The sequence below is a fragment of the Camarhynchus parvulus genome, chromosome 2 (genome assembly GCF_901933205.1).
Source record: "Camarhynchus parvulus chromosome 2, STF_HiC, whole genome shotgun sequence".
NCBI lineage: Eukaryota > Metazoa > Chordata > Aves > Passeriformes > Thraupidae > Camarhynchus > Camarhynchus parvulus.
The window spans coordinates 21,007,688-21,019,715 of NC_044572.1; the positions used below are offsets into that span (position 1 = coordinate 21,007,688).

General features: G+C 46.2%; 1 protein-coding gene across 1 annotated transcript in view; it reads left to right on the top strand.

The window, feature by feature from the left end:
• The window catches only part of RSU1 (Ras suppressor protein 1), a 101,585-nt gene extending 98,841 nt beyond the window's left edge, over nt 1–2,744 (top strand). The window contains exon 9 of the mRNA XM_030967082.1: nt 2,174–2,744. Coding sequence (XP_030822942.1) covers nt 2,174–2,276 — 103 coding nt within the window. The 3' untranslated portion in view covers nt 2,277–2,744. The remainder of the gene's footprint in view (nt 1–2,173) is intronic.
• Nucleotides 2,745–12,028: the final 9,284 nt, after the last annotated feature.

The following is a 12,028-nucleotide window of genomic DNA, read 5'->3' on the forward strand; positions in this document are numbered from 1 at the left end:
TCCAAAGCAAAAAGGGGGAGCCTAAACCAACTTGAGCAAAAGGGGAGGACATGTAACACTTGACAACCACTTAAGCTGTCTCAGTCCTCTTTGGGTTGGCACTAACAGGGCAAAGGAGCTGTGGGGCAACAGGATGTGGAAAACAGGACAGTGATAGGGGACTTCTGTTCCTGTCCACAAAGAATTTTTGTGCTCAGGTACAGTGAATCACTGGATTTTCTGTTAATCGGTGCCTAAAGTCCCAAATAGGGGCTTCAAAAAAGCCAAAAACTAGCTTGAAGGTTAATTTTGTATTTACCTAACTAGTGCTGTCTTGTGAGAGTTACAAAACTACTGCTGAAAGTGGTTCAAATGCTGCACTGCATATCATTCAGAATAGGATGCTGCTTGTTCCCTGACTTCTTCTATCCTGGGTCAGTTTCTGATGGCACAACCTCCTTGAATTTCACTACTGTGCTCTTCTGCTGTGATAGATTTTCATAATACTGAGCCATCTCCTTCCATAGACTCCTTCACTCAACTCACTTAACATCTTCCAGAACAGGAGTTATTTAGGATGTATATTTGATTAATACACATACTTGGATAAAATACAGCCTTGTGCTGCTGGAGCTCTGTCTCTTCAGAAATAAAATAAAAATATGTGTATTGTAGCTAATATGAAGCATGTAGTTATTGCAGAGGGTCAGGGCTCTCTGCTTTCATCAGGAAATGCCACCTGATCCCTTGTTGACAGTAGGTGATGGCACACATAAAATTTCAGTAAGGTGAAGTAATGTCATAGTTTACAGTTGTATTTTCCTTGAGCAAGGCTGTTTGGCTACAGTACACCTTGACAGCAGCCTGCTTAGCAGTATGATGTAAAACTTCAGCTGCTGAGAAGGTGAAAGCAAGCGCTGCCTCTTCACCCCACCTTACAAGAAGCTTTAATCCCATTCCACAGTCCAGGAATGCCAAGGTTGAAGTATCTGTATCCAGATACAGCAACATAAAGCTCAAATTAGGTGGTAGCTTTTAGTCTTCTGACATCGAATTAGAATAGTAAATAGAATAGAGTCACAGAATCACAAAGATTGGAGAAGACCTCCAAGATCATATGTAACTGCGACTTGGGAGGACAACCATCATCAATCTGAACATCCCCCCTTCCTTCTTCTCCCAGCTTTCTATGATGAGCAGGATGTGGTATGGTCTGGGATATGCCTTGGGTCAGTTGAGGTCATCTCTCCTGGCTGCATCTCTTCCCAACAACTTGTGCCCTCCTAGCCCCCTCACTAGTGGGGTGAGGAGCAGAAAAGGCCTTGGTTCTGTGCAAGCCCTGCTCAGCAGTAACTTAAATATCCCTACGTTATCAACACTGTTTTCAGTGCAAATCCAGACCACAGCCCCATACCAGCCACTATGAAGAAAATTACCCCAAGCAAAACCCACAAAGTGCATCTTCAAAAAGCACTTTATGTCAATTAGTGAAGTTAAGCTTGAGCTGTGTTTATTTTGGGTAGGTTTTTAATTTATTCTAATCAGGATTACTCATAAATTATCTATTAATTACTGTGTGATATTTAGCAAGATCCTTTCAGCCATGTAGTCCATTTAGCTTCACAGTGAATGCTAGCCATCTTAATTGTAGGATACTTTGTCAACATTTAATCAGTGGTACTTACTAATGTGGCATTGATGTGTTGGTATCTGTCCCAGTGCTATCAATCATGTGTGAGCAGCAAAGGCAGCTGTGACACCATTGCTCTCTGTCACATTATCAAGCCCCTGGGTTTTCTGGTTAGGGATGATGCTCACTTTGCTCTAAGCAGGCACTCTATCTCTCCAGTTCAACCCAATTTTTGTCATTGTCTACTTGAATACACATCCTTGCAGCCTTCTGAGCCTTAATCCCATAACTGCAGAATAAAGGTTGCTAGTTTCTGAAGGCAAAACTGATTGCTCCTTCACTGCTCCAAAAGCCTGCTCTTCCCTGATGTTACTCCCCTCAAAAGTCACAAAAACCCAAATGTTAATGACTGCAGCTTGAGAGCTAATAGAAAATTCAGTGTGTTGAGACAAAATAAAGATCTCTTTTTTTTCCTAGTAACTAAATGCTTTGTTTAATGTGCTGCAGAGTAGAAGTCTATGTTTAATGGTTGTATCACAATTTTTTTTTCTCCTTTCCTTACAGTCTTTATGGCAGACACATGCAGGCGAACCCTGAACCTCCAAAGAAGAACAATGACAAGTCAAAGAAGATCAGCCGTAAACCTCTGGCAGCCAAGAACAAATAAGTGCCTGGCTTCTGCCTCTGTTTTACATCTGTTGCATTGGTTTTGCTTGTGCCTACAATATTTCTACATATCTCTTATTACGTTTAAGAAAGCAGGGATTACAATTAAAGGCAGTTTACTGTGTATAATGCTTTAGAAGATACTGCTAGAGGGAAACAAAATTACAAAATTACATATGCTCCTAACTATGGTCACGTTTATGTAGCCATTTAATATATCACTGTCAAACATATTTTAGCTTTTCTATTTATATGTATATTAACATCCTCTCTTCACATGTGTCACATCCTGTTAATATAGGGGATTTTGCACTTATATTATACGATATTAAATTTCATAGCATATTCCAAGTGATTTTAATAAAACTCTTCATTTGTATTGCTGTTTAGTTTCTTCAGTAGGACTTCTGAATAGGAAATTCCTTGAGGAATGTATGTGTGTCCAGTTTCCTGTAATATGGTGTATTCTTCTGTCGGAATGTGGTAGCGTTTTATCTGATGCAAGTTAGTTAAAGTGCAAAGCATTCTGTTCAAGCAACATTTTAATCAGTTTCTTTTTATTTTTTTATGGTGCTGTGGACTGCTCTTTTTGCTCTGAAGGTTATTTTGAAATCAAGGAGTAGGGGAGGGGAGAGAGAAAAAAATTGTCTTTGTAGATAGCTGCCAATTGCCAGACTCAGTCTGGGGAAGAGAACTTTGTCACTTGAAGAAACTGGTACTTCTGCCAATTTTTCAAGTGATTTTTTTCTTTAGGCAGAAAACCCAAATAATGCGTTTAATATCTGCTTAAAGTGCTTATATTGAAGAGCTATTCCAAATGGCTTTTGAAAATGCCACAGGTTCTATATTTATCTATACAAAGCAGGCACCACAACCAAGCTCAGAAGCTGCAAACAGTTTAACAGCTCAAATAGTTTCAGGTTCTACCAGTGGAGAAGAAAAGCCTAAAATCTGCAGACAGTGTTTCCCAAACAATTTTATTCTTAGGAGAGCAAAAGCCAGCAAGGGAACTCAAGGTACAAGAACAGATATTCATACCTGGATCGCTTGTGTCAAGACCTCCCTGCCCTTGATTTCCAATTTAATGAATTTCATACCCGAGCCACCCATTGAGTGTCGGCTGCCGTCCCATCCGGCCAGCAAGCTGGGAAGCGTGCCCAGACTGCTGAGACAGGCCTGTTTGTTCAGGGGGAAAAGAAAAGGCTTTAAATGTCTCGTGCTACAAGTGATGCCTGCTCCAAAAGCCAATCTGAAGTTTCTGTTATCAGCACCAGTCTCTTGAGGATTGCATTTAGGATTGCCCCAGCATTTAGGTAACACGGTTGCCTTAGTCTGGGAATAAATGTATTGACATATATTTTGCAACAGATTTTTTTCGAATTGGCAAGCAGAGCTAGGAAGTTGGCATCAAGCTTAGACACACTTTAAGTGGTCTTCAGTACTTCAGAAGAATGAGGCAGTCTTGGTAGGCAGATGGAGAACAGTAAAAATGGTAGACTTGTCAGGAACAGTCAATTCTATCTGTTGCAAGCTCTGCAGAGGATTTTCCAGACCTCTTAAGTGAATTGCCTAGGGAACAGGTCCAACTGAAACAGGCCAGTGAAGGTGCTAGGTTGGATGCATGTTAAGAATTCACAGCAAAAACTGTGCCCCATCTGGAATGCACACAATTAAATGTGGTGTAGGGATTAACATGTGAGAGGGCCTACTGACAATAATAATCATGCTACAAAAGTCCTGAAGAAATGTCAGTGAAATGTCAGAAGATCCCCAAACTACTATTGCAAATTGGTTTTGGAACAAAATAAATAGCAAGGGCACATCTACCAGGAAGGGGTGAAGAGACTCTGGATCCTTCCCTGGAAGTGAATGCTACCCCAGCCCTGGAAGAGGGCACTTCCTCAGGCTTGCACCATGGCTCTCCTGACAGATGCCAGGCACCTGCTTTGAGCCTTGGAGACATTTTGCATGCACTCACTTCCAGCTGAAGTGGATTCACCAGTCTTCCAGAGTCTCCCTGGGGACACACAGACATGGCTTTCTGTGAGTGGGGTGGCAATACAGCTTTCCTTCGGTTTGAACAGAAATCCAGCCAGAGCTGAAGGTTCAGGTGGTGTCTGAGACTGCGTCCATCACCCACTCTGTGTCCTGGGGTTTAGGCAAAAAGAAGTTGCTACAGGGCTACAAGTGTTTCAAAGTATGGGGTAGTGTCTCTAATGTAAAATTCAAAGCTTGTTGGGGAAGGCCTGATGATGTTATTGGTGGGAAGCTACAGCCCTGCTTTAAAATAAGCTTATGGTTTTCAAGCATTAGTCAGACTTTCATTAACTGCAGTTGCAAATTTTGAAAGTGTTGGAAGAGTCATGCAAGCTCTCCTCTGCAGGATTGCAAAGTATTGATTGGAGCATTCTTGTGTGCTCATAGCACAAAAATCCACCCAACCTTCCCACTTCTTCCCTCATGAAGGAGGAAGAAACACAGTTTTGACAAGCAAAAGCAGGAATGAAGGGCCTGGGGAAGAGTAAGTGAAAGGCATAAAGATGAGAAGGATAAAAGAAATCCTAGAGGGAGAAGAACTATACTGAAGATGGTGGCAGATTGGAGGGGTGGGGGGAAAGAAGTTTCTTGAAAAGAAAAATGAAAACATAAGATAATGATCTGAGAAGATGATGAAAACCTGAAATGCATAAAGCTTTACAAACAGAAAAAAAATGGGTTGTAAAGGAATGCTCTTCAGAGGTGCAGGGCAGAATAAAAGACAAGGGAAAGAAAAGCAAAGTATCTGGGATGTAATGTGCTGAGGTTTTAGTGTTTCTAAAAATGTGCCAGCTTCTTAGAGCAAACTACACAACAGTTTTCATGTGAGTATGATGATTTTATGTATCTGTTCTCTAAGGTCATTCCTTTTTTAATATTTAAAAACAATGCTCTATTTTACTGGGTCACATTTATTTCCCCATTGTACTCAAGGAAAGGAGTTGCTGTATCTTATTGTAGTGAACCACTTAATGAACAGTGCAGCTCATGATGGTCCCCATGGTCATTTCTCCAGAAGATCCATCAAACTGAGGCCCCTTCCAATGAGTTCTTGGTTGCTGCATCTAGGTGAGCACCTGTGCTGTGCCAGCTCTGGAAAAGCTGCTCTATGCTCCACTGATCAGTATTGTTCCACTGGCCTAATTGAAAATGAGACCCCTGATCTCAGGTTGCCTTGAAGAGGATGTCTTTGCCATCCATTCATTCATTCATTCATTCATTCAGGGTCACTTGTTCAGATTGCCTCTTTGGGCCACCCTCTCATACTGCCAACAGCATGTCCCTTCAAAGGGAGAAAATTATTCCCATGATGAGAAAATTCGCTTTTTTACAGCTTTCCTGTACCTGGAAGCTCTCTGAAAACAGTTAATTCTGGTAATTCTGTTTTGATTTTGCATGCGGTGAACTGGGAAGAGTATGGCAAGGTTTTTGTGTACTATACACCCTGACAGGGGAAACCTGTTAAAATTACCATAAACCTGACATGCTGTGCCTGTGCAAAGAGTGCTCTGGGGAACTAATGATCCTTGCTAAGGGTAGAGCAAAATGAAACCAGCAAACTTGCTTGTGCAGGCACCATCCACAATTTTCTTGTACTTAACAGTGTCAACCCTGTATTGCCTCCTGCAGTCCTCTTGATGGACAGGTAACACTTATATAAAAAAACTCAGTTCTGAGAAAATGAGCACTTGCTCTTGCTCTCTTTTCTTGCTTAAAAAATACATGAGGAACAGCAACTGTGATTTTAAAATTTCACCTTTTTGTGATTGCTAGTCTAGGAATAAGTTTCCTATGGAGTCACTGGTGTTCAAGCACCTTTATTTTGGTTTTAGTCAGGTCTTTCATGTTAAGGAAATGGCAGTAGCATCTTCTTACCAATTAGTTTCCATCCTTACAGCTGGCAATTCACAGCTGCAGTATGGGAGTTTCTCCTGAACTGGCAGCATGATCTGAGCTGATGCAGTGCTTGCCTCTCCTCCCTCCAGCACTGTCTGTACTCCCCATCCTCTTCCTCTGGGCTCTCCCCACCCTCTCTGTATGGGGCTGGATCCTAGGCTTCTGGAGCAACTGGGGAGAGAAAAATGTTTCTGTTCTGCCTGACCCTCTGCTCCCAGGCAGCAGAGTGAGGTCAGGAGGCACTTCCAGCTCCAGCAGTGCTTGGGTGTTGCACACTGGCTCATGGCTTGGGGCTGGTAGGAAAGCTGGGAGGCCAAGTCTGTGCCATCCCCACGCTTGCTGAGCAGCAGGAGCTCCAGAGACGGGGAATATTTCCAGTTTGTAGCGGGTGGTAACTGTTAATATCCTCATGACAACCAGGAGGAGTGAGATTGTCATCGGTTATATTAGTTGTTAATTTTGTAAATATTAACAATTTCTAGGATTATGGCACAGGATGTGAGCTGTCAGCTTGCTTTATTTTCCTCCTACTCCTCCTTGTAATGACACATCTTTTATACTCTCAGATTCATGCTATGTGCTGCTTACCTTGCACTGACACCAGGGCTGGCAGGTGTTCTGGGATGAAACCACGATAACCTCCCGTAAGTTAGACTTTCTTCCCCTCCTGGGTACTTTGTTTCCTCTTACCTAAGGGGAAGAAATTTGCCTGAAAAGAGCAGTGATTTATAATCTCTGGTTGGTTTCCACCCAGCACGGCTGCCAAAGCTGCTGCCGTTGGCACGGCTGAGCTCCTGCTTCCCCTTCCAGCTCACCTGTGAGTGCCTCAGGCAGGCACTGCCACTCCAGTCCCCCCCAGAGCAGGAGCCGAGTTACAGCTCACAAGGAACCGTATCCCTGCTGTGAGAAAGCCCTGAAAAGTGACATTTTTACAATGTGTCTCAAGAGCAAAATTTTACCCATATTTTTAGATCAAGAAGCACGGCAATTGCACGAGTACCAGTCACAGGAGTCACCCCTGCAGCTTGATGGACGTGTTCAGAGGCAGCTTTAGCAGCAAGGTGCAGCTGGGGCCAGAGCACTGGGGAAGGTGGCTTTTCCAGGGCACTCGCTCCTCACCTTGGCTCCCTTGCTGCTGGTGGGAGCCTCTCTGCTGCTCTGCCCTGCTCCTGTGCCGCTGGCAGCCCTGAGTGTACAGCCAGTGCTCAGCCAAGCAGAGATGAGCCCCAGGCTGAATGTACATTCCCAATCTTCCTGATATCCCAGTTATTCCAGGTAATGTTTCAAATGGCCTGGTCCTGCAGCAGCCCCCAGCACAAGCAGCAGTGGGGAGCGTGGCTGTGTCCAGCTGGGTGCTGGCAGAGAGACAAGCTGCACCTCCAGCCTGGCGTGGTCCATGCCTGCAGAGGTGCCTTGCAAGCACCAGACTGAATACTCCCGCTGCTTCAGTAATCATGGAAATGGGGCACCCTCTCCCAGGGTGGCCATCCTGCAGGGCCCCAGGCAGGCAGTCTTGTCCTGTACCCGAGCCCGGGCTGTGCTCCTCGATGCTCCTCGTGGTTTTGCTGATCTTTGCTTTGCCAGCGTGAAAATGCGGGCTGCTGGCAGTGCAGTTCCCAGCGACAGGAAGGTGGGAGCAGGCAGAGCCTGAGGCACAGGGACACCTCCGGCCCTGGGGATGGCCCCTGCCATCCTTGTATGAAACCCAGCACCCCCGGGAGCCACACCGAGCTCGCTGAGCAGCGCTGCCCAGGAGCTGAGAGCCGGGGACAGAGTCCTGGCGGGGCTGGCAAGGGCACGGCAGTGCCTCGGGAAGGGGCAGCCAGAGGGGAGCAGAGCCAAAGAGCGGCTCTGAGGCAGCACTGCTGCACAGGGGGCAACACTGTGGAGGCTGTGGGTCGTGCTGGGGTCTGGATGGCTCAGACTCTCTATAGGAGAGTGGATTTTAATACTGGATGTTGTTTGCCCTCCAGTTGCGTAGTTTAGGATGTTACAGCAGTGCATGGAGAGCTGGTGATCTTGTCAACTGGCCCCTCACAGCTATGGGGTTTAGAAACCAAATTGTTGGTGTCCTGGTTTGAGCATCCTCAGCCACTTCTTTGCTCTTATTTCAATCCAGATATTTTATTTTAGGGAGCTACTCAAACATGCTTGGCACATGCGTTTTCCCAACATTACACAGAAATGAGCATCTGTGTTTGGAATGGAAGAGAGCACTGATTTGGAGGAATGCAGTGCATGGGTAGATACTGGGATATGATTTCAGCAATTTCCATCCAGACTGTACAACACAACTTTCCTGTTTTCATTTCTGGTCAGCTAAGGCTACTCAAAAGGTTCCTGCTCTGCCAGTTTATACCCAGAGACTCATTAAACACCTTGTGGATCAGACGTTCAATACTAATCCGCTCTGAGGGCGAACACAAAAATCAAAGCTTTGATTCCGATGCCGGTGCCTTGCAGACGCCGTGTGTGCCCGGGGCCCAGCTCCCCGCGGCTCCGAGCGGCCCGTGCCGGCAGGGAGGATGCCCGGAGCACCTCGGGATGCACTTTCCGCCTGTGCCAGCAGTGGGGGCAAGAATACAGCCGGAGAGGCCAGGGAGGAACACCGGAGCGCATCTAAAACCCGGGCCTGAAATCCTTTTCGTTCCCCATGTTGCTGGTACACAAACATGCCGAGACAGTTCCCAGTGAGCAGGACTGTCACCCCCCAGGCTTGGCAGGGTGTCCCCAGGGAGGCTGCTGGTATTTCCTTTCCCCTCACTTTGCTTTTACATCAATTTACTCTGCCAATTAAGCAACCAAATAATTCAGAGGCAGCCATGTGGCAGCGAGTGCTGTAGCTATGGCTAAAAATAACCCCAAAGCCTCGGGAAAAACAGCTCCAAGGACTGTGCACCCAGCCCAGCCCCGCTGTGGGGTGTGTGAAGGGGTCAGAGCCCTGGCTGGCCCCATTTGGGGGGCAGCCAGACCCTCCCCAGCTGGATTTGAGGCAGGGATGCCCCTCTGCAGCTGTCCTGGGGCTGCCCTTGCTGGGGCACAGCAGGGAGGAGCAGAAGGGATCCGGATCAGGAGCCTGGAGCCTCCTTCTCTATCCAAGGCAAGCACTCACTTAGAAGTGGGTTCATGATCTGGGCCTGGGTTTTGGACCCGTGGATGATGGCTTTGCAAACCAGGCAACATGGACTAAAATTTACCATTCCTTATTTCAGAAAGAAAACAGAAACACTCTAGTAATTAATATTGAAAAATACTCTCTCTGAAGTCCTTGAAATTACAAGCCCCATGGGTTTGGGAGAAAAATGGAATTTCTTTGGAGTAAATAAGAAAGCAGGGAAGGCCAGGCCACCTGGTGTAGCTGCACAGCTAGACCCATGCTCCCACCAGGTACAGGCAGTTAACAAAAATAGAACAGTGTATCCAGCTCTGCATAGAAGTTTTCTGTTCTTGTAAACCAAATGAAATTAATCATTACATTTATCTACAGGGTGTTCCATAAAATCAATAAGCACTGCATAGCAGTCAAAATATGACAAGGCACTTAAACTTTGCCAAATCAATCCAATTAATTATATCTTCGTTAGAAAACAGTCATTTTTATAGAGTTGGCTCTTCAAGGACCATAATACAAGCTTGATATAAGCTCATTGATTTTTACTTTATGATTTCCAGTTGAAAGCAAATAGAGATCACTTGCTTTATAAAACTGTGAAAAAATGTGCGTATTTAACATACCAATATTATTTATAAGCAGCAGCTAATGTTTAAGTGCCTCTTGTACGCCTTGATAAAAGTGGTTCATGATTCAGCCCTCTCAGATGTTCAGAGGATGTTCTTCTACATTATTGCCATCGTCATTTGTCTTTCGCCTCTGACATGTGCAGTTTTTTATGCAGGAAAACTCTGTAGATGAGGCTCATCAGCAAGGAGGAGAGCAGCCTGAATACCTATGAGGTGTCACTGCAAACAAACACTGCTGGACATCCCAGCCTGGCCCTGCCATCTTTTTTTTTACAGCAGCCTGGGAGCTTACAAGGCAGAAATGGGACCAGAGGACCCTGGGGAAAGCAAGAGTGAAGGTGCAGGTTGATAAACTCGACATGTATGACAGCCTTAAAGGAAGGGAAAGCTTAGCAGGTGATAAGCACTTTTCAGGGTGACAAGTAGAGGGAGAAAGGTTTGGTTTGGAGCAGGGATTGCAAGGGCAGCAAGAAGAGCCCTGGGTTTTGTTGGGTGCTCATGAAGTTCACAAACCCTCTGGAAAATGAAAGGTTAGAGGCAAATACTGCAAAAATAAATGCACACCAGGCAGTGGGCATTGACCCAACTCCTCTCAGTGCAGGAAGGTGCTGCTCCAAGGTCCTCAGGACCTGCACATGGGTCTCCTTGGTGAGTCAGTGCCACATTTTTGCTAGAAGTAGTCCTTACCAGAGAAGCCACATAGGTAAATGCAAAACAATCCCCCAGTAATGGCAAATACTTGGGGTTTGCTGGTTTGTTGTCATTAATAAGAGACTCATGATAAAAGTCTGAATCTATGAGGGAAGGATGAGATGAACTGCTTCTGTCCTATCAATGCCCAGATCTTCCCAAAACTAAGGCGAGTGTCCAGCAAATGAAGATGAGGATCTGGGCTTTTGAAGAAAAAGATGAAAAGTGAAGAGAAGACTGAGTTTTGTTTCTTTTCCAAAGCATGATTCTCGTTTTCAGTTAGAATGCATCAGATACAGATGAAAACAGAAAATAAAGTTGCGTTTCTGCAGCAGCTATTTGCAGTTCCCTGGTGCACTTCTCCTACTTCCTGAGATGCCCTGCATCAAGGTGATGCCAGCACTGGGGTGTCCCTGTCCCTGTGAGAGGCTGCCACCATCCCCAGCAGACAAGGAGGGGGTGCAGGGGCCCTGAAGCCAGGCCCGGGGCTGGGTCTGCAAGGTGGGCGTCTGCCATGGCAAGGGAGCTGCAAAGCCAGCAAGTGGGGCTGCTGCCATCCCCAGGGTGCAGGCACCTGGGCTTGCCTCAGAGGGAGGGAGGACTCAGTGGCAGGAGCCACTTGTGGTGTATCACAGGACAAAAAGACTTCCCAACCCTGTGAGCACGAGTCTGCAGGGAGGTGCATTGTAACCACCACAGAGGAAAGCTGGTCTCAGTCTTAAACCTCTCCTTTCCCCCCTTCCCATGGGTTTTGGACACTGGAAGAAATAAAACAGGGTGAATAATCGGATGAGTCTCAAGCCAATTTTTTGAAATCAGCAAGGTTAACAGGAGTTCCTCAAGCCAGCAACAGGGGAAGGGAGGAAAAAGCTGTGACAGGAGGAGGTGATTAGCAGATGGCAGCAGGGGAGCCCAGCAAGCCAGAAGAGTTGCTACAGAGCCCACTCCCTCTCAGAAATGCAGAGACTCTCCTGGGATGGACAATGCAGTCCTGGCCAGGATTCAGTGCAAGCACACAGAGTGGAGCATTCAGTGCCACACAGCATCCTGAGGCTCCTTCCCTGCATTCAGCTGGGCCCCTGCTGTGGAGAATGGAAGGACAGAGCTGTAATGAGGCTCAGGGCAAACCAAGGAGGGGCTAGATGCTGGGATAGCAGTGAGAGGAGATGGGGCCAAGCCCTCTTCAAACATCCCCACCTGTGCAAAGCCTGTCCAGTGGCCCAGCCCTGCTCCCAGACCCAGCATTGCCAGGACAGCAGCAAGGGGAGACTGCCCCTGCACACACAACACTGAGAAATCCCTTAGAGGAGTGAGTGACAGTAATTGGGAGTAATCACAGCAACATAGACATGGAGACAGCTTTTTAGTAATTCACCACTTCCTATGAAA